Here is a 22,716-nt window from a genome sequence, read left to right as displayed (position 1 = left end):
GTATCTAAACATTCGTCTAAGTCTGCTGTTTATTCTGTTATAGTCAATGGAAAATAGAAGATAGGAAAAGCTCTTTTAATACTCAGATATATTGATGTGCAAGTGTGAATAATGGAATTTTTTTTAAATTTCAGGAGTTTAGATAAAGAAAGGGCAGTGCTGTTGCAACGAAGGAAAAGGGAAAATATGTCAGGTGAGTGACGCTTAGAGTTTTTTCCTTAGTGAAGTTTATAAAATATGTCAACTGGATAGACTTAAGAGTGTACATACAGACTCCTGCTGCTTCAATAACCTTCATCATCTAAGGTTTGGTAGATCAATGCCTTTTACTTGACTTTACTGTTACTAAAATAACATCGTATCAGAATTGTGTCAATTGTATGTGTTTTATTAAAGGTTGTCACTAGTGCCTTTTTTCTACCCTTCTAGAATAATTCAGTGGTTTTGAACATTGTTAAAGTTTCACCATAATGAATGTAGCTTTTACAGTAAAGAGACTACTTTGAGTAAGCTGCTGAAGGTAAGATGGAAAAGGATCAGGCTTCTTCTGCAATAAAAGGGTTGCTAAGTCTACTTTCCTTTTGTGAAAAAAAAAAAAAAATTTCACAGCTCTCATTTTTCCCTTCATAGTATAGAGTACTCATATCCTCATGTTAATCTCTTAAAACCATTCAATTACAGGTGATATTCCTGTCTGTAAGGATTACATAGTTGAGATTTAAAACAATCTTGCACAGTTTTATGGGCAGTCCTGATTCTGATAGTTGGCTGTAGATTTGAGGCAGATATTGGTTTGACAACAAGAAAAAAGTCACTGAAATTAGGCAGTGCAGTTCTGTGATCTTCTGAGATGGTTTTGGTCTTTGAGAACTAAATGAGGCTTGTCATGCAAGTACCTTTTTCAGTCTATATTTTATGAAATTAGCGGTTCTACCATTTACAGAATTTCAAAACTCCAGCCAGCCTAACTTGTCAAGAGTTCTGTTCAGCCATTACCAAAATGTGTCATGGATCTCTTGATGGCCAGGTTATACTTTGAGGCTCTATTACAAAAGTCATAATTTGGGAGGAAGTCATCCTCCTAAACTTAATAGGTTTTACTTTCAAATCATGTCTGAAGTATCAGGATTCCTTTTTTTAAAATACTATATAGATAAGGTCCTCCTGCCTTCACAGAATTCTTATGTGTGAGATGTGACCTAGAAGGGTGTGTGGCTTAATAGCGCTTCTTGGTGCGGTTGACACTTTATGCTGTCTGCTGCTAAGCTGGCTTAAGTCTTTTAAAAGCATTAATGACTTTTTTAGAACACCGCAACGATTTTGTTTTTGTTGTTCTGTCTGTTTTCATTTAACAAAACCAGACTTACTTTGTAAAATTTTGGTTGACCTACTGGGTAGAGTAACTTACATTTATTTTTTTTTTTAAGAATTTACAATAAATTTTTGCTGGTTCAATTAATAATACAGCAGGTACATTTATAATACATGTGGAGTTAAGAGTTCACTAAGTGATATGATAATTAAGTAAGAATTAACTTGAATTTACATAGGGAAAGTTGATGTTCTGAGCTATTTATGTCATCTCTTAGGATTTGTAGCCACACCATCTGATCATTTACTATAAACTTGAGGGAAGAGAGAGTCAAAGTCTTAGCAGAAGCTGAAGAGATTTACCTTTTAAATGAGTGTTAGGCTCTCCTTAATCCTAATGATTGGTCTTTTAAATCTGTTCTGTGCGTTCAGTGGGAAAAGAAATACTGGATGGTAAATATTAAGTATCAGAACAGAATAAAAACAAAGATAAATTCTAATACTGTTCTAATCCTGTTTAGCCTAAGACTCAGTTGAAGTGCAGTATTAATTACTATGATTTATTATACATAACTCGGTATGAATGAGTGCGTGCACCTGTAGTTAATTTTTCATTTAGCCAGTACGTTTGCTCAGCTAATGCACTTTTTGCATGTTAACTAATGTTACATGGTTCGATCGGATATAAAGTAGTGCTGGGTATGAACTGTCTTCCATGAGGTGTAGTAAAAATGGCCAGTTTTCATAGGTGATTCCAAATAGGGAAAGCAAAAGTGGCATCAAGTGGTTTTGGTATAAAGGTGTAATTCTGAGGCAGCCTGGTGTGTGCTGGATTCGTACTGTGGTCATTGGAGTGAGCATCTTTGTTAGGCCCTTAGTCAACTGTGTCCTGGACATCTGAGTTTTGTTTTCTTGGTTTGGTTTCATTTTTTGTTTGTTTGTTTTTTTAAAGGTGTAGCATCCAGATGTGTAACTTGTTCAAGGCTATAGCTTCAAGCTATCTGGGCTTGAAATTGTTGCTGATGAAATCAGTTGCTGCTGATGAAATCAGTTGCTGGGAAAATTGAGTCTGGGCCTATAACTTCATAACTTCTTGTGAAGTCTGGACAGTTTGTGTCTTGCCTTCCAAGATGCAAAATCTTCCCTTAGTGCTATAGTTACTAAGGCTCTTCAAAGTGAAAGCAGGTTATGTAGGTTAGGCAGGAGTGCCTCGAAACAGCTCTGTGTAATTATATGTTCAGTTGTGGTAATTATTCTTTACAGTAAGTTAGGGCACAGTGTAGACAGTGATATTGAAATGTTGCTTCCCTAAGGAACATTGTGTTTTGTGGGGGCAAGGAGAGCTGTTTGCATGTGACATAATGATTCTGTAGGCCCTAGCGTATGGAGTACAGACACTGACAGTTTCAGGAGAGCCTTGGTTTTTCATTTCTCAGTGATTGGTTAGTCTGCTATTTGTTCTTCTTTGATTAGACATATCTTCTTTCTGTGTAATTTTTTATCTAATTCAGTAAATACCCCCAGTGAGAGATGTCAACAAATCAAAAAAAACCTTTCAGCTTAGGATAGGTAAAGTATAGTTATGTGCCTAATAAATTGTTTCAAAAGGACAGCCAGGTGGTGAAGTTCAATTTTGTACTAAGCACAGAAGATTCTTGTTAAGTAATGTTGTGAGCAGTAAAATCCAGAGTAAACCAGTACCTGGAGTTCTTTATTTAGTAAAGAAGGTTTGAGAATTAGGACTGCTGTGTGCATCAGTAAGGAGGCAGCATCCTTCTGATCTCAGAAGGAATGTTTTCTGTGCTCTATCTTTAGTATTTGTAAAAGCTGCTCCTATGCAGTTCAAAAACAAGTTTTGCTTAGCCTGAAGTAGATTTATTGAAGGCAGAGTATCCGTAAAATCTGCTAAAATCCAAGAAGTCTGCACTGAGCATATGTGAACAGCGGTCTGCTATCAGTGTGCACCATCTCTTTTCCAGTCCTTCCCCTACTTCACAGCCTTTCATCTTGACAGAACTAGGGTAATCCTGTTTCAGGTCCAGGAAATGCATTTGTCTGACATAAATGCTGATGTATGCTGGATTTCAGGCTTTAGCTTTTAGGTCTGTGGGGTGCACAACACAGAGGAAAAATATCTATAGTTTGTGTACAATCTTATCTTAATGAGTAAAATAGACTTCCCTTTACCCTGAGGAGCAGAATGTGTTGGGGGATTTGGAGGAGAGAAGGCTTTTGGCTAAATTGACATGTTTTCCCTGAAAAAGGCACTTGGCACTGCATGTAGCAGCTGAAATAGTTGATTATGTACTTACCACATGACTGATCAATGGGCTTCACAAGAAATGCTGGGCAGTCAGTAATTTTAATCCCTTCTGGAATACAGTCATCTGAGAGAATTGTAAAGCCTTAGTACAAGTAAAAGAGTTATATAAAAGTGAATGAGCCAACAGATACATTTTCTACCAGTTTTCTGCCATTTTTGTAATGGAATATGATAATTCTGTTCAAAGAATGGAATTCATCTGGTATTTCACCTGGCATTACGAGCATTTTGTAATTACCAGCTTCTCATTTGTCATTCATTTTCATGCTGTTGCAACTGTTGGTGAATTTTGCATGAGTGCTTGAAGCGTTTTGTCATGAAACATTTTTGTTTTTTTTAAAAGTAGGTGTAGAGTCACTAGTGCATGTTCTTTCTACAGTATTTGATAATTTACAGAATGTTCTTTGTTTTAAAGATGGAGATACCAGCGCAACAGAGAGTGGTGATGAGGTTCCTGTGGAACTGTATACTGCTTTTCAACATACACCAACTACGATTACTTTAACTGCTACAAGAGTTACAAAAGTCAATGATAAGAAAAGGAAAAAAAGTGGAGAGAAGGAACAGAACATAGCAAAATGTAAAAAAGTAAGTGAATGCATTTTCTTTCTGTAATCCTGTGTTATAAGTTATAGCTATGTGACATCTCTTAGCAAGAGATACTGGTTTTAACAATTGGACTGTTATTACTAATAGTATTCTGTTACTTGAGTTGAGGTTGAAATATAATACTCTGTATTAAATGATAGTCTTCCCTGCTTCCTTTCAATTCAAGTTAATAGTCATAGAAGCTCAATTATATAATCGAGGCAGAATTTGTAAGGAGGGATTGCGTTTACTGAACTACTTGATGCAGTTAAGAGGTGGAGCAGAACATGCTTTGGAGACCCGAGTATTATGTGTCTGAAAGTCTTCAGTTGTGGTTGCTTTTAAGTTCAGAAGTGTTTGCTGTAAGTTGTCCTGATAGGACTTAATGTCCATTTATTTGAGTTGAAATTGTATGGAAGTATGTTGTCAGAAGATTAACTACTGACTTACTTTGTTAAACAGGTTATTGACATTAGACTGTTTAGCTATAGGTGTAAACAAGATATGTGAAGACAAATATAATAAGCCTAAGAAGTAAAGTACTTGGTACATAAAATTTCCTAGACTAAGGAGGTTGTTTCTGCAGTTCAGTTTCACTGGCTTGGCTAAGAATTTTGTCCTTTAAAGCCAGAAGTCAGAATTAGTTGCCAGTGTCTTTTTTTTGAATCTTGAGTGAAAATGTTTCCTTTTGAAGAACACGATCTGAATGTAAACTTGCTACCATGTATTTCTTCTTCTTAGCCCCAGTGTTGTGTGATGTGATTTAAAGCAAGAGATTTTTGCTGTTAACAGGTTTGTCAAAAGTTAACATTATGGAACATCCATGACTCCTGCTTCGCCCTGCCCTCTTTCCATAAATAGTGTAGTGAAGGATGTGGGCAGTTTACAGATTTACCTGATAAGTATTGGGTGTTCCATAAGTAAGTTTTCAGTTACTTTGCCTTAAATTCTGAAATTCTTGGGACCCATGTTGTAATATGGGAGAACAGTAAGGGTAGCTGGACTGCCAGCTCTGACATCCAGTATGTGCTTACACTTGGAATGCTGAATTGAGATGTAACCTGTTGCAGCTTTGAGATTTCACTGTAGTTTCTTGTATTGTTGTCATCTTGTGTGTTTTATTGAGAATGGTTGACATTTAAATGTTTTCAATTAATGAGTAGATTTCAAATTTCTTAAGAGATTTTGTATTTCCTCCGAAGAATATAACTATCTAATCTTGTTTCAGGCTTTTCGAGAAGGGTCCAGGAAATCTTCACGAGTAAAGGTAATGTGGTTTTTTTCTATTTTTGTTTTAAACCTTAATTATACATTGCTTAAGTAATACAAAGTATTAAGAGTGCAATTGGGGCTATATATTAAGCACTAAAATACTCATAATGACTAATGTACTACGTATGCATAATAGTAATTTTAAATGAAGGCAAGAGCACTACATCTTTATGTCCTGTAAAGATAACCAGAATAGTGCAGGGTAAAATTTTATTCTGAGAATACTTGGTTTTCAGGAGCCAGTAGAGGATTTGGGGCTTGTTTGTGCTGTGCAAGGGAATAAAATTGAGTGCACACTTCATTTGAACTTAAAAGCTCCAGCTTTTCATAGCTCTAAGCATCAAAATAATGAAATGGGTATATTGCATTTCAAAACTTAACTAGTGGATCTGCTCCATCATACTGGTGTGTATTCATCTGGTGGGACTCTGCTTACTAGTGCTGGCATAGTTTACAGAGTCATGTTGGGATATCTGCTTTGTAAGATTTAAGTATTATAGTAGTCTTTAAATTTTCTGCGTAAAAATATGCATGGTATGAAAACCTAGGTTTTTCCCATAGTTTATTCATCCCTAGGACATACAAAAACAAGTGGGATGCAATTTATACTTGAAATGAGTAAAATGTGACCTGCCAATAGTGAGGACAGAATTGGGGAAGAAAATCTCTACTTTGTGCTTTTTGAATATGGTGTTTGTAAGGTTCCATTGCATTTTTTCATCATTTTCTTAGCTTTGCAGCTTCTTTAATGTTGTTTGTGTATATGGTTCTCTTGATGCACAAAAGAAATGTAATCAGTAATGGGTAAATTGAATTGCTGAAATATTTGCTGTTCTATTAATGTTTAATAGTGTCTCTGCTCAGGTGGATAGAAAAGGGAGCGTTGGTTGGCTGCTGCTGTCCGTAAGGAGCATTGGTTGGCTGCAGCCTCCTGCTGCTTGTGAGGTCTGGAGGTACAATGGCACTTTCTTTAAAAGTGAAAGGATCTGAAGCACCGCAGAAGAAAATTGTTTAGTGGGGAACTGATAAGGGGAGGAAAATGACCTTTGCAAAGCCTATGAGATTAGTCACAACCTTAATGTAGGAGGTGTAGGGTTACTAAAGTTTAGTAAGATGTGAAAAAAGATACAGCATGGCCCTTGAAGCTGAAAAGGGAAAACCAAATTTTTGTATTACAGAATGGAAGCTGGAGTTCTTAATACTTGTATATATTCACAAAAGTTGAGTAGGAAGGGAGATTTGACCCTCCAACTCCTGCACTCAGATTCATGACGCAGTGCAGTTGTGGGAGGAAGCAGTCAGTCTCCATTCTCATCCCACTGAAAACTAGAATCCCTATTTAAGGGGGAGTGTGTTCCTGAAGTTGGGTAATACTTATGAAATTATAGCATTGATAAAAGGACAAATGTAGTGCTACTGAATTCAACTCAGTGCTTTTAAGTAATACAGAATTTTATACTAGATTTCCTAAGAAGAAAAGCACCGTAAATCAGTGACAAACCTTTGCTCTTCATTTTATGTGTTGTTGTAAACTTCTTGTTTGTTTGTTTTAATATCTGGTTTCTCACCTGGTCTGGTCACTTACTTTAATTTTTAGGGCTCAGCTCCAGAGATTGATCCTACTGACAGTACAAACTTTGGATGGGAAACTAAAATCAAGGCATGGATGGATCGTTACGAAGAAGCAAATAATAACCAGTACAGTGAAGGTGTCCAGAGGGAGGCACAAAAAATAGCTCTGAGATTAGGCAATGGCAACGACAAAAAAGAAGTCAACACCAGCAATCTGATTTTCAAACCTCCAGTAGAGGTAGTGAGCTGTGCCATGTTGGTTTTATACCTTCCCATTCCTTTTCTGATTTTTCTTTCATCAGACCTAGCAGTCTGAGTTCTAACAGCTTTTTCAGAATTTGTAATTGACTTTCATACATCCTGTTTCACTCCTGGTTATGTTTACACTTGTGTATCAGTTCTTATAAAAATACCTAAGGTGTCAGTCAGAGCCTGAGCATTGGATTGTCCTTAAGCTGTCTTTTGCGGTGAGCATAATGCAGTAAACTTTCCTGCTGTTCATCTACTCTGAGGAATATCAGGAGTGGTTAGAGTAGGTAAAGCCATTGTAGTTGGAGTGTGTTTTTTTCACAATGTTGATCAACTTGTTAATTGTCCACATTTTGCTTAAGTTATGATAAGTTCATTCTGGATGTTTAGGTACTCAAACTAGCAAATTAAAATCTACTCTGTGAAGGATGTTTCTGATGGTAGGTGATACTCTGTTACAGTGTTGTTTTGATTTTACTCTTGTGATCCTGTAATTTCTAGTTCATGAAGAACTTGTGCCATGTTTTTTGTATCCTTAACGTTCCTTACTTACCAGTTTAAAATCAGAACCATGAAAGACCTTATCATTTTGTAGCAGAAATCTGGAGGAGTAGTTACAGTAGTGGATCAATGGAAGCATCTTTGCTTCTTTTCTTGAAAGACCATCATGGCCTATGGGGCACCATCCTTAGAGAAATGTCTCTGCTTACAGAGAGTTTGCCTATGTAGATGCTACTTCCTTTTTGATTGGCACTGACAGTGATGAGAGGTGTGAGTTAAGATTAATTGTCAGGGTATGCCTTGGTTTATAATTAAAAGCCACTCTCTTATCTAAAGACATGGAAATAACAAATTTGGACACTCTCTCAGGATTCTTGGTTTATTATTTTGTTGTTTTTCTGCTTTGTTTTCCCTTGGATGAATTATGAACCATCCTTTTATGTTTCTGTGTTTTGTTTTGTTTGAAGGAATTTAAGCCTTTTCAAAGTGTTAGGCAAAAGAGTGCAGCAGTTCATCCTAGTAGTGGTGATAGTTGGGCGCGCTAAGGGATATAGTACTTGATTTGTGAAAACATGAATATATTGTTTTTTCAGCGATGTACTGGAGAACTAACTAAAATATTCCTTGAAACTAAATTCATAACTAGGTTCATTGGTACAAGAATAGGACAGTTTGGTTGAATCACTTTGGAGGTTGACTTATAAAAAGGAGGGACTTATGAAAAGGTTCATATAGAATTGTTCAGTAGTGAAAGTATCATCTACTGTTAATAATAGTGGAAAAATGGTTGAACGTCATAGTTCATTAATAACTTCTGTCTTTATAGAGCTACGTGCAAAAAAACAAGAAAATTCTAAAAGCTGCCAAAGACTTGCCTCCTGATGCACTTATTATTGAATACAGAGGAAAGTTCATGCTGAGAGACCAGTTTGAAGCTAATGGCTATTTCTTTAAAAGGTTTGTTTATTAATAATATTTTATAAGGTAACTTAATATTAAAATAATATTTTAATAAGGTAACTTAATAATTTAATATTAGTACCTTAATAATTTAATAAGGTAACTGTTTTGCCAGACTCTTGTGGGTCATAATTAGCAGCAGTGTCTTGCATGTACTGAAAATAGTTGCAGCTGGAATCTGGTATCTCCCTTCTCTTTTGCATATCCTTAGAGATCTGTTTGGGAGTTAGTTTCCTCTTTGTTCTTCTGTGGTTACACGATTCCTACGTTCTCTGTTGGGTAGTCGTGCACCTTAAACCAGAGATTGACAGGTTCTGCCTTCCTAAAATAATTCAAAAGTTGATGGCAGAGACACTCTTTTGTGAGAGAAGTGGATTTTAAGTCCATCAAGCTGAGAATGGAATTGGACACAGGTCAGCTTGGGGCCATTTTACTGCCAGACTGAGCAATGCTTGACTGCTTCCTTCTTCCTGTGGATCATTTTTAGTTGCTGCCATGAAGTGCACAGACATAACTACTTGGGAAGTTGCAAGAGGCCCATTTGAGGAGAGAGGGCACAGAAGCTTTACTCAGTAAAGATGGAAGAGTTCCCTGGCACATGTAATAGCAGAACTTAAAGCACGTCTTGGCAAAAGCATGTCTTGGCAAAATATTTAGATGTCCCCTTTCTTCAGAGGGATAGAGTGCCTGTTATGCTACAGGTGTTAGGCAGACATGGGCAGGTCTTATTTTATTCTGGTTTTTTTAAGATGATTCTGTGAGGCACCTAAATTTCTGCCTGAGTTTAATTTTAGGACCTGCCGTAAGAAAAATCCAAGAAAGGTAGAGAATATTGACCTTGTGTCTTCCATCGTCTATTGCTTGCCCTATTGCTGTTCCTCCCTTTAGATCCTCTGTGGAAGAATTGCATTTGGTGCTGTAACTCAGGCTTGGTATTCTGAGAATACATAATCTACCAGTTAAGAGTCATGAAGCTTAAATATAGGCGTGTGGTTCTCGGATTAACCCACAAATTTGGTATATTGCACCACACATCACATTACAGAGCTACCTAATGTGAAAAATGGGTGATATTTACCATCTTTTAAAATGATAAAACTCTAGTTTTCTTTTATCTTTTTCAGGCCATACCCATTTGTTTTGTTTTATTCCAAATTCCATGGGCTAGAAATGTGTGTTGATGCAAGGACTTTTGGAAATGAAGCTCGATTCATCAGGCGTTCATGTACACCAAATGCAGAGGTGGGTATATACATAAAGTTAAACTAGGTTTTATTTACTGAGAAGTCCCAGTCTCCTTCAGTTTCCAAACTGTTAATTTGAGCAATCCCTACAATTTCTATACAGATTCTACTTAAAAAAACCAAACAAAGTAATAATATAATGATGTTTTCTTGGATATAGGTGAGGCATGTAATTGAAGATGGAACGATTCATCTTTATATTTACTCCATCCATAACATTCCAAAGGGAACAGAGATTACTATAGCATTTGATTTTGATTATGGAAATTGGTAAGTATTTGAGCATGCTGTTCTAAAACACATGCTTATCAAATTATGATGCAACGTACAGTGGCTTTGGTTTTGTATCTTTAGTTTTGTATCATTTACTTTCTTGCATGCTTTAATAATACAGGGCTCCTTAAGCCTTGTGTATTTATGGTGAACACAGGGGGCAAGGTTTCTTCTTTATTTTTATTACTACAAATCATTGTTAATTTCAGCAGTGTGGCAGTTGCTTTCAAGTCGTGGGAAAAATACAAACTTAGATGAATATGAATAAAGATGTACTATGAAAATGTATCTGTATGTATGTGTCCTGTAGTATGAGAAGAGTAGAGGGAAGAAAATCTAGCACTATTTGGTAATGCTGTATTTAGTTCAGCGTGCCTCTGTAGTGTAATGTCAAGAAAACAGTGTCTGTGGAATTTAGTTTTAAATCATATTTGTTTAATATGCAATTAAGAATGTTCAAATACACTGAATGCTTAGTGCCTTTAGATTCTGTAACCTTCTACACATTTTCCTGAATGTAACTGCTGCTCTTTTGATGGATTGGGAAAGCTCTAATAAACTGTTGCCGTTATTTCTAGGCATTATTTTGAAATGGTAAAGAAAATAATTGGTTAAATTCCATTCACACATGTAGGAACTATAATTCAAACACCTCTTTGAACTCTGATGGCAAAATAAGGGCTTTAAGTGATATAGTCTAATAATTATTTCTCTTGGCTAGTAGCAAATGTTCTAGGGTACAGGTACATGGTGCAGGAACACCTAGGCTAATACTAACCTTGGGAACCGAAACATTAAGGAGCCTAATTCTGTATGTGCACCTGATCAGGTCCAGAAGCATTCCTCAGCTGTTTCACATTTTTCTGACTGAGGCAATGCACTTCTCTGTGGTCTGCTCCAAAGTCAGCTGGGGTGCAGTGTTGTGCAGACATGCCTTCACTGTTTCTCAACCTGGACTAGTTATGTATTAATCAACTTGGGTTCAGACTAGGTCAAGATACCTTGCACTGCTAAGTGCCTTAGATATTCTCCTACCTCCCTCACATGAAGACAACCTGAGAAATTGCCTGGTTGATAGGTTTTTGGCTTTTGTTATTCATCTTTTTTAAAGTATGAAATGGTGGTCAGTACCTGCAGCTAACAGCCCGTGTAAGGTGTATGTGTTTGAATAACAGTTCGTATGTATCTGAGTGGAACTTAAAATTGTGCAAAATGACTCAGTTCTTTCCAGTGTGCTTGTTCCATAAATTGTCTGCTGTCTTTGCATAAAGCAGGAACTCTGATTTCCGTGCATCTGTTAATTTCTTTAATGTAGTGGTTATATTTCCACTCATGATGTGCTCAGGTTTTAGATGTCTTCCATCTTTTAAGAAAACACTGACTTTGAATTTAAAAGAATTCCATGTGGCAAACAGCCGCAAATTCTCTTAACAAGTAGATGAGATTTTTGAATCATAGCAATATTGCATATCTTGGTGAAAACTTGAGTCATCTGCTTTCAATACGGTTGGTTTAGCTCTTAGCAGATGTTTAATGTGAAATGTATCAGCTTGTGTGACTTAGTGTTGAAACTCATTGTTGTACCGCCTAATCAAAATACATCTTCTTGCATTTAATTACTTCTAGTAAATACAAAGTGGATTGTGCTTGTCTCAAAGAAAATCCTGAATGTCCAGTTCTCAGACGTTCTGAACCTACAGAAAACATCAATACTGGATATGAAACCAGAAGGAAAAAGGGAAAGAAGGAGAAAGATGTTTCGAGAGAAAAGGAGACTCAAAATCAGAACATCACGTTGGACTGTGAAGGAGCAGCTGCCAAAATGAAAATTGCAGATAATAAACAGAGGAAGCTCTCTCCCCTCAGGCTGTCCATTTCTAACAATCAGGTATTGACACATAGATGGTCATAAAGAAAAGCTTTTAAACACAAGTACTCTCCTTTTGTAGTTACTGTTGGAATTGAAAAGGTGTACTGGTGGATAAGCTGTTTAGATTTTTTTTTTTATAGTATTCTCAGTTTTTCTTACTGTTTGGTTGTATTTAAAGATGTGTTGGTTCCCATACCAGTTTTAACTGTACAGTTATCCTTCGAAATTTTTTGTGGATCTCGAATATGAAAGCCTCATGTCATGCTTTCAGGAGCTACCAGTCCATCCTGAAGTCTCTTTTGGTTAGTTGTGTATGTTACTCAGGAGCATAGTATTTTAAACTTGGCAATAATAGCCCAGCTGCTATAAAAAAAAAAAAAACTTCAACTCAGAAATACTAAGTGTTGGTTCCTGCTCTGTGTAGATGATGAAAGAGAGTTTGAGGAGTCAGGAAGTGGAAGGTGTGTTTTGAAGCAAAATACTGGGTAAAGGGCTGATGGTAGATTACCAGGTAGTTTTTCTATACTATGGTCATCAATTTTTAAATTAGTCTTTCTTTTAATATGTCAGTTTGAAAGAACTGGTGGGAGAGACCCTGTGACATTATTTATGAACTGAAATTTGCAGAGCAGCTATTTAACATGAGAAGAATGTTACCTTACCTTAGTAGCTATTGATCTTTTCTTTCTTTTTGGGGGGCAGGGAGAGGGTGGTGATGGTGATTTTTTTTTTTTTTAATATGATTATTTTCAATGATAATTTAGGAGCAGAGAGGAGTGACTTATTCTGAGAGGGAGCTGTTTGGGAGATATTTTAACATTGCTTGGAAGTGAAGGAAATAAGGTGGAAGTGAGTGTTTTGACACCCAGTTCTCCTAAGATGCTCGTTCCTGGGTTTAAGTAGCTAAATGGCTTGAAAGATGCTTGGAAGTCCAGAAGGCATGGCATGTGACTGTTACAAATTATGAACTCCAGAGGCAGTGTTAGAACTTTCTAATCTTAAGTGGTTTTTTTGGTTTTGCTTTTAACAAGTGTTAACTGGTATTCGGAACCTTCTCCTAAGCTTTTAACGTAATATACAATGCTTATATAGAACAGTCACAGGAAAACTAGTATTTTTTTCTTAAAAAAAATAGGACTTATGAGAAGGATAACACTGTTAAAATGTGTTTCTAAAGATAGAAGCCAGTCAATTATTAATATTTTTTTTTCCTGGGGTAAAATATACAATGCTAAGGTAAAGAAAGTGTGTAGGAAAATGTAAATATATTTTTAAGGCAAATGTGGGAAAAACTTTTCTGATCCTTTATGTAAAAGCTAATTGCATATACGACTAGTGAACACTTCAGTCTTCTCAAAGATAAGGTTTCATGGTTGTTTTTTCTTTCCAAAACAGAAAACCTTTATTAGTTAGCTACCTCTGTTTCTTTTTGGTATGGCACTGCTGTTAAAATTCTGTAGTGAGAGTTTAAATGGAAAATGACTTTAAAAGAATACACTTCTGAGCTGAAAGGAACTTCTATGTAATTGTCTGTTAACATCTCCTTTGACATTCATTCTATTCCAACTAATGCTTTTTCTTCTTCAGTGGGCATGTGATGTAAAATTCCTATTCTTTAACTGACTATAATGTGGCTAGATCAGTGGCCAGTGTTAGTGCCCAAAAGCTTCTATTGGTTTGGAGGATCAATTGTGATACTTATTTTTGGTTGGTGGGGAGAGGGAGTGGGGGTGGGACCCCAGAATTCCAATAAGATCAGTGTGCTAAAGAAAAAAGATACAGATGTTGCGAAGTTCAGAATGTTAAAGCTGTAGTCGGGTGTGTATATGTACAGGTTTATACAAAGGTACAAGTGGATATTAGTTTTCTTTCACATTTTGTCTTGGTTTATTGGCGTGGTTATTTTTGATTTAGTGATTCGAGGATTCTTAGTTCTCTGTAGCTTTTAGTTTTCCCTCGTTTGCAAGAGTAGTGGAGCTTCTGTAAAGCAGTCATTTCCATCTTTCAGGAGCCAGATTTTATTGATGATATAGAAGAAAAAACTCCTATTAGCAATGAAGTAGAAATGGAATCAGAGGAGCAGATTGCAGAAAGGAAAAGGAAGATGGTAAGTTGGGAAGCGAGTAGCTGCCTAAAGCTGTCACTGAGGCTTAGTGACACCTGCTCTTCCCATGCTAATTGCTGCGTTTTGTAGGCTTGTAGAATCTGAGTATATATGAAGTCAGATCCTTACATGAACTTCAACTTAAAATGCAAGGCTTGCTGTTTAGGAGCATTTTGTCTGGCTTGATCATTGCTTTCTCATAAAAACCTGCTTTTCTCTTCAGATGTGTATAATCTTCTATTGCCTTTAAAATGAGGTTATAGAAACCATCTAGATTTTATTTTCTTCACTGTCTACTATTGCATGTTTTTTGTTATGGCTACTTTATAGATAGTATCGGGAGTAAGGATTTTTGTCTGAATAATTGGGGTTTTTCTTGAGTTCCCAATTTAAAAAGCCTCAGAAATCTGAATTTTCAGAGGTTAGTAGAACAGTATTATGAAAACTGGCATTTCAAAATGTGCTTTTTTTAATGGGCATTCAAAATGCGAGATACTTGAAATTACTAGCTAAATCAAAATCTTGTCCAAGTTGTATAGTGAAATACTACTATTTGGATCTTCCATTTTATTGTTCGTGCTCACAGAACTTCTGATGAGTGGAGTTCAAGGTGACACCAAAACTGCATCTGCCTGGACCTTAAAAAAATAAAGGGGATGGGCTATATATTACTTTTGGTCACTTTCCTACAGCTCTGTCAGTAGAAAAAATTGATGATGCTTGTGTTTATTAGACATCAGAAAGCAAAATCTGCTCAAGTAAATTGTATATTTTAATATGAAATCTGAGGAATGGCAGAATGAGCTCCAGTATTAATGTACGAAAGTGTCATCTCGTGTTTTTGAAGAATCATTCTCATCGGTTACTGTAGAATGTATTGATTTTGCTCCAGAGGATGTGCTGGCATCTGGGGGGGAGTTGTGGGCTGGTGGTGGCACTTCACATCTGTATTTGTACTAAAGCAAAACTCTCTGTGAAACTTGGTTGCAGCAGAGTTGCTGTAGTAGTTGACGTAATGATTACTCCGGCTGCATTATGAGGATTACAAATAACTGCAAGTTTGCCTGTGTTTTGCCAAGCTAAGAGAGAGTTCACTGGCAGAACAAAGTTGGGTTCCTCATTCAGTTATATTAGCAATATACTTGCAGGTATTCTTTCTTTGATGTAAACACACTGTTGCTATCAAAGCACTGTGGAGCTGCGTGCACTCATTGTTTGTAATAGAAGCTCAGAGTTCTGCCACCTCAGTACTGTCCTGAGCAGAGCTCTGTGCAGATGAAGGGATCTACCTCTGTACAGCACTAGGACTCGAATTGCAGATAGACAGAAAACTTAGCCTTTGTGTGACCTGATATTATCTTATTCTGAAATAGTGATTCTTGGATGTTGATTGTGTATTTTGATGTGTAACAGTTTGTGACTCTTGGAAAACTGGATCAGAGGTTAATTGAGCTTTCTGTTTTTTATACGTGAATCGTTATATCTTTCTGGTTGTTAGTGTTTAATTGTTCTTAAATACTGTACATACAAGTAAGTGGCTCAGAGCTACGAGTTCTTTTCGTGCATATGGGCCAGTGATTTACTAGTGTATCACTATTCTTAGCAAGTTGTTAAATCCAAAGCAGGATTACTTCCTTGTTTGTCAGGGTTGGTAGGAAGGCAAGCCTTTCTTCAGAAGTCTGTAGTAATTGCTGTTATTGTAACATCTCCCTTTCCTCTGAGCTTGTGCAGAAATTGATAGCCATGTCAACATGCACTGAACATTTTCTTAAGTCCTTAAAAGAGAAAAAGCATTTTCATATGCAAAAGACTGAAACTTAATCATAATTATTAAATCCATCAGACAAGAGAAGAACGGAAAATGGAAGCTATCTTGCAAGCTTTTGCCAGACTAGAAAAAAGAGAAAAAAGAAGAGAACAGGCTTTGGAAAGAATCAGCACGGCAAAAACTGAGGTTAAATCAGAATGCAAGGAAGCACACATTCTCAATGATGCTGAATTTATTCAGGTAGTTTTCTGGAATTTCTTCTTAAAGCAAGCTTCTAAAATAGTGGTTTCTACTGTTTTGGATGTTGAGCTGCCCATCAATATGTATGAATTGTTTTTTTCCCCTCTAAACTTAAAGTATGTTTGACCAAAATGTCTATAGTTCTTTGACATTATATTGTGTTTGCTCTTGGGATTTTTTTTCAAGAAAATAGGAATAGAATCTCTTTATGAGGAATTCCAGTTACATTACCTTATGCAAATATGCACACAACCCTCAGCTGTGTAGTTCAGCCACTCTTTGAAGGTTAGGATTGGAGGTGTTTAGTAATGCCACCTTCAGCCACAGGAGGTGGCTTTCCTTAGGCACCCTCTATAACCAGTGGGTAATAACTTTTCTCTCCAGTGCAGTGGCTTCTTCCGGAACAGACTGTAATCCTTCCTTTTCTTTTAAAGGAAAGGAATTACTAAAGTGTAGTTTGTTCTGAGTTCTTGCAGATGATACTTCGTTTCATAAATAATTGTTCTACTCTGTTGTTGTTGGATGCCAGTATGCTTCTTACCTTGCAAACTCTGCAGCAGAGTCTCTGGGTGTTTGCCTGGATAATTTCTGTCAGCATGCTGTTATAAGCAGCTGATTTCTGGCTTATGTCAGCACGATATAAGCAGCTGATCTCTAGCTTACAAATGATTGTGTGTGGTCTGTCAGTTCTTGCACAAACCTGTGCTAGTCTGACCAGAGACTGGTGGACGTGAATACTCTGAGAAAGATATACCGCAGGTGCTTGGGAGAAAAATAGAAGTATTACTTCTGAAGTATTATAGTTCTAACAACAAAAATGAGATAAGGGCTTTTTGGACCTGTGAAGGAAAGAGGAGCTGACATTTTGTTTTAAGAAAGATGCGTGGCTTTATGAATGTGTGGAACTTGTTACTAGACTTTTATTTTGTACCAGGAGCCAGTAAAAGAGGAAACCGCCACCAAGCCTACCCCAGCCAAAGTTAATAGAGCTAAACAGAGAAAAAGTTTCTCGCGGAGTAGAACTCACATTGGACAACAGCGTAGACGCCATAGAACTGTCAGCATGTGTTCAGATATCCAGCCATCTTCTCCTGATGTGGAAGTAACTTCACAACATAATGAAGCTGAGAATGCAGCACTGGTAGCTGAGCCTGAAACGGAAACTGTTGTTACAGAAATGGTTACTGAAACAGAAGCTCCAGCACTTAATAAATGCCCTACTAAATATCCTAAAACAAAGAAGGTATGTATTTTAAAGGGTGGAAAGAATGGAATGGACTTCGTAAAAGAGTTTAAAAAGAAATAGACTACTGCATCAATTTGTGACTATATATAGATGTTTTAAAGAACTTTTACTCATTTCTTCAAAAATCGTCATTCTGTAGACACTGATAATAAATTGAGAGATGAAAAAAGGTATATGTAACGTGTATTGGGAGAAGTTACTTTGGTATTTTAAGAGACTTACAAAATGCATCTTTCAGAACAATTTTGGAACAATTTTTTTCTAAGGAAAGTACTTTCTAAATAGGCTGAAATTATTTATGCAACCAAAATATCATTAAATAAAAGTTTCCTTTCCTTCCTTTGTTCATCATATGCCTTGCAGGATATTTTAATGGCAGCAAAGAGAATATCTCAAAGGAAATCATTAACTTGAAGTACTTCTGACACCTCTGTTTTGAAGTGAACGTATTTAAACACACTCTCGTGTTTGGAGGGAAGATTCTTTACTCTCATTTAGAGCTTTATTTTTAAATTTTCTTCTTGGACTGCATTGCAAAAAGCTTGAAGAAATGTCTCAATATTTAAAGGCACTCAAAAAAAATTTAAATCTGCAGATGTGAATAAACCAGTAAAACTTTCTGCTTTAAAATTCTACAGACCACACTAAAAAGCAGCTTTGTTTCAGCGTGCTTTGCAGGTTCTTCTGAAAATTTTAAGTTGGTGGAGGGGAAGGGAGAAGAAGTTATAGGTTTAAACTTCTTATCAAATGAACAATAACAGTTTCAGGATGGTTTTATCTTAAATCCTCAAGTACACCTAACTTATTTTTTCCAAAGGGCACCTTGATCATTCTGTAAGTCTGCTTATTGCATCACTATTAAATTCTTGTTAGAAGGGTAACTAAATTCTTTCTTCCTTTTTTGCATGTTACTTAGCAAAAATAAAAAAGGAAGCTACCTGAGAAATCTTTAATTTTACTGCACTTTCTTGCTGAGCTGAATCATGGTGTTAAGGCTAAATGTCTGAGATGTCTTGTTGCATTGTACTCAGTGTATCTAGTGAAGAAATGAACCTGCTTTAAAGATGAGTTAGTAAATACAAATAGGTTTGTAAAAGATGAGCAATTTAAATGTGTTTATGATTTTTTGTCTTAAAGCTTAAATATCTTATTAATAACTTGAGTGTGCTTTATTTGCATTGTCCTTAGCTTTGTTCAGTTATTATAAAATTTAGGAGGTTAGTTTCTATGTTTAATGGGAACTGAAATCCACTGCCACGTTTTTCAAAAACACTGAACTAGCTGGGAAAGAATACCCTTTCTTGACAAGCGTGTATTAGTAAATATGTTGTAATTTAAGACAGCTATAATAATGAAGAATGTTCAAGGCATCTACTTGGCATACTGACTGAAGCATGGTCCCAACAGGACAAAAATCTGATGAGGACATTGCTTAACTTTGTTCTATCAACGTTACGCTATTTCCCTTCAGCATAGGTGCTCCGGCACAAGTTTAAAATTTGTCTTGGAATTCTGTTACTAAATTGACATCATGAGTATGGGTGTTCTGGGCACTCACGTGGGATGTTCAGTGAAAATTAAATTCAAAAGAACTAAATGTTAATTTACCAAGAAACTAAACAAAGCCAAAGCCCCAAAAGCAAAACCCCCAAGACGTTGGTGTGTAGAACAGATCTATACTGAGCCCTTCTTCTGTCCCCATTATTTCACTAAAACTGTCCTCGTCCTCGCTGTCTGTATTCTTAAATTTACAGCCTGAAAATGATTTTCTGGTTTGTGTAGCAGCTGACTAGGTGAATAATTTGTCTACAATTTCTAAAAGCCACTGATAAAAGCACCCATAAAATACTAGTTTTCTTTCTCTCTCTCTCCATTTAGCACTTGGTCAGTGAATGGTTAAGTGAAAAGAGTGATAAAACAGGGAAGTCTACGGACAGTCTATCAGAAAGGCCTCTACGCATAACTACCGACCCTGAAGTTCTGGCTACTCAACTGAATTCTTTACCAGGTCTCACTTACAGTCCACATGTATATTCAACTCCAAAGCACTATATTCGTTTTACTTCACCATTCCTTTCAGAAAAGAGGAGGAAAAAGGAACCTCTAGAAAACATTACTGGCTCTTGTAAGAAGGTAATGCTTCCCTTCATCATGGTTCCCCATCCCATATTAATTAAAAATAAGTCTTTATTTGCCAGCATTAATTCAGGCAGAAAACGAGCTGATTGGCTAATGAATTCTGTCATGTATAACGCATTTTGAAGTGTTACTATTAGCTCACTGATGTGAACTTGTTTTGTTACAGCGTTGGTTGAAGCAGGCTTTGGAAGAAGAAAATTCAACAATGATTGATAGATTTAATTCACCATCGCAAGAGCGATCTAGAAGTCCAGCCATCAATGGGGAAAATAAAAGTCCTTTATTACTGAATGACAGCTGTTCCTTAACAGGTGAAGCTCTTACCACTGCAGTATATGAGAGCTGTGTCAAAGTAGTTAAATGTGGAAACCCATGGTTTTTAGAGTGATAAGTTGATGGGAATTCCAGGCATATTTGCACTGTTTCCTGATACTTTCTCTGAAATAAATGTTTAGTTGCATAGTGGTTGGAATTTTTTCCCCTCTAATATGTTATCAATACTAGATGAATAACAACCACATCTCGTAGTGTTAACAGTTAATAAAAGACTAATGGTTTTGAGCATGAATGCTGAGAGGTTAAATTACAAATTTATTTTCCATGTTGTTCTATATATCCAGAATTCCTGTTAAACTCGATGGGCCTGTGTTGCATACAGGGGCAACGCTCTGTATTCTTTTAGGCATAATACAGAATGGGAAGGAACATGCTAAAAACGTAACATTGTTCTGTAAGGATATGGAGCAAATTGGGTGATTCCTGTGTATGGTCCTTGGAATTTCCACTTTTTAGGCTGAACAGTCTTAAAATTGCATGGAAGTCATCTTTCCCTTTTCTGGAAGGGTAGACAGTTGTTGCCATTATTTTAGCACAAAAATGTCAGTTACAGATACATCTGTAGGCTGTTAGGAGTTTGTTTTTCAGGAAGCCTGTAGGCTGTTAAGAGTTCATCTTTCAGGAAGCCTGCCCTTAAGAGATCTTTGTAATCTTACTGATTTTGTAGCATGGAGCTCATAATTTCATTACATCACATACTTAAACAACTGTAAGTGATTACTGTATCTCTTCTGGCTTTTTTTCTGCTTCTAAAACACAGATCTAACCACCCCACTGAAAAAACGAAGACTGTATCAGCTGTTGGAGTCTGCATTCTCAGAAACCTCCACACCCACTCCTTCTCCATACGCCACACCAACTCACGCTGACATCACTGCCTCCGAGACATCATTGTTTGCCACTCCTCCTAGGGTCAAAACAGAAGATGAAGCTTGTAGAAATGGTTACAAACCCATATATTCACCAGTTACTCCTGTAACTCCATGTATACACGGAAATACCATGCACTTTGAGGTGAGACTTACAAGGAATTTCAGTGCTTTCAGAGAGTGTGTTTAGACATTTCAGTGTAAATCGGTATTTGTACTCCTGCTGCAAGGGGATGTTTTGTGTTTCTCCAGGCTAGGAAAGAAATTGACTTGCAATTTCTTCTTTATTTAGAATATTTCCTCACCTGACAGTTCCCCAGAAATAAAAAGGCGAGCTTACAGTCAAGAGGTAAGGATATTTGCCAGAAACTGTAAATGATACCTTGATTTCACCTGTATGGCTGCATCTTTCTTAGTAAAAGCTTTTCACCAGCCATTGCAAGTTTCCTGGCATGTAAAGGGTAAACTTCCCTTTAGATTTTATGTGCTTATTACTGTATGTTTCCACTTTATCTGTTTCACTTTCTCTTTTAAACTGGTTTCTCTCTCCTCTTTTTCTGTATCATCTAAAAATTGTGATGGCTGTCACAGGAAGGAGTAACTACTGCAGTTCATAGATAAGAACAGAAAAACACTTGTGTTTTTCAGGTTGTAATTAGATTTAAATTAACGTTTCTCCCTGTTACCAGCATCTCTTAATTGTTTTTGTTGAGCCTTATTGTGCTCAGAGAGAGAGAGAGCAGAGCAGAATGGTAATAAAAGGTTAGGTGGGTTAGTTGAGGTGGATTAGTTCAGGTGCAGCAAGTGCTGTGCCCAGGTACTCCCAGCCTGGACCACTAGAGAGCAGCAAGCAGCGTGGCTCTGAAATACAAGCGCTCCCATAGGAGCCCTTCTGCCTTGCAAAGGAGTGAGGGAAGCTTCCACAGCAAGGTGGAGCTTGAATCAGTGCAGTAACTGCACAGTTTGTGTAAAAGTGTTGAACTGTGAACTGCATGGCCCCTAAAAGAAATAGGTAACAGTAAAAAGATGTAGCAGGTTATTCTAATGGAGAGCATCTCTTCTGGTGAGTCCTGTAAATGAGTGATCCAAATGCTCTGCCCTGGGAGTTAAGGTATTTTATTTTAATGTGAAACCCTTAGCAAGTGTTGAAATAGACAAAGTTATTCATAGGCTCATAGCTGCCAACTGAATTTAACCCTTACTTCTAAATGACTGTAATTGAATATTTACATGTCTGTTTCAAAAAGAGGATTTTACTTAGGGAGTTTCGCTTTGTAATGCAAATAATTTTAACAGGTTTCATGAAAACTGTAAACATGTTGATACAGAAGGTATACTTCCAGCCATGGACATGTGCTGGGTTTTTTGTGGTTAATACAGTTTTAAGAAGTACAGAAGTCAATTTCTATAACTTATTTTTTTTCTCCTCTGTAGAATGCTGTTTCTAACCTTGTCTTAAAATTCTAAAGTGTCCTGGAAATCCGGAAAACCTTTGTCTCCCTCTTCACCCCCCCCCCCCCCATCTTCCCCCTTCTACTTGAAATAAGTGTTTTGTTACTGAGCATCCTTCTGTGTTGAATTGAAGCAAGTGTTTGTAACTTCCTCACCAGGGACTTCCTCCTGTTGAAGCTTCTCCCCTCCCTCTGCCATTCATAAATAAAACCTGGCATTTAAAGTTTATTTTAACTTGGATCAACATGCATTTTATTAAAATGCTTTTACTTGATACGTGGCAATAGTAGAAATAAGTGTGTGGCCGTAGAACTGTTTCTTAAAAAATAGATGAGTTCATGGTAGTTGAAGGTCTTTAATCCCCCTTGAAGACACAACTGAATGTGAGAATAGTTGCAA

The 22,716-nt window shown here is 36.7% G+C and overlaps 1 protein-coding gene across 7 annotated transcripts in view; it reads left to right on the top strand.

The window, feature by feature from the left end:
• The window catches only part of KMT2E (lysine methyltransferase 2E (inactive)), a 64,477-nt gene that overhangs the window by 29,329 nt on the left and 12,432 nt on the right, over window positions 1-22,716 (top strand). For 4 of the 7 annotated variants that reach the window (XR_008448182.1, XM_054056395.1, XM_054056390.1 and 1 more), the window contains 15 exons: window positions 134-193; window positions 4,050-4,222; window positions 5,451-5,489; window positions 7,092-7,304; window positions 8,643-8,773; window positions 9,901-10,018; window positions 10,181-10,290; window positions 11,920-12,181; window positions 14,172-14,270; window positions 16,111-16,275; window positions 17,210-17,518; window positions 19,400-19,654; window positions 19,827-19,971; window positions 20,757-21,010; window positions 21,158-21,214. Coding sequence is in view for 6 of the 7 variants with exons in the window: in XM_054056395.1 (XP_053912370.1) it covers window positions 134-193; window positions 4,050-4,222; window positions 5,451-5,489; window positions 7,092-7,304; window positions 8,643-8,773; window positions 9,901-10,018; window positions 10,181-10,290; window positions 11,920-12,181; window positions 14,172-14,270; window positions 16,111-16,275; window positions 17,210-17,518; window positions 19,400-19,654; window positions 19,827-19,971; window positions 20,757-21,010; window positions 21,158-21,214 (2,390 nt within the window). In the remaining variant the exon portion in view is untranslated. The remainder of the gene's footprint in view (window positions 1-133; window positions 194-4,049; window positions 4,223-5,450; window positions 5,490-7,091; window positions 7,305-8,642; window positions 8,774-9,900; window positions 10,019-10,180; window positions 10,291-11,919; window positions 12,182-14,171; window positions 14,271-16,110; window positions 16,276-17,209; window positions 17,519-19,399; window positions 19,655-19,826; window positions 19,972-20,756; window positions 21,011-21,157; window positions 21,215-22,716) is intronic. The other 3 variants (XM_054056392.1, XM_054056393.1, XM_054056394.1) reach the window with 3 other exon arrangements.

This window comes from Cuculus canorus, chromosome 1 (genome assembly GCF_017976375.1).
Source record: "Cuculus canorus isolate bCucCan1 chromosome 1, bCucCan1.pri, whole genome shotgun sequence".
NCBI lineage: Eukaryota > Metazoa > Chordata > Aves > Cuculiformes > Cuculidae > Cuculus > Cuculus canorus.
Note: the sequence above shows the minus strand (reverse complement) of the source record. Positions and strands in the feature narration are given on the sequence as shown.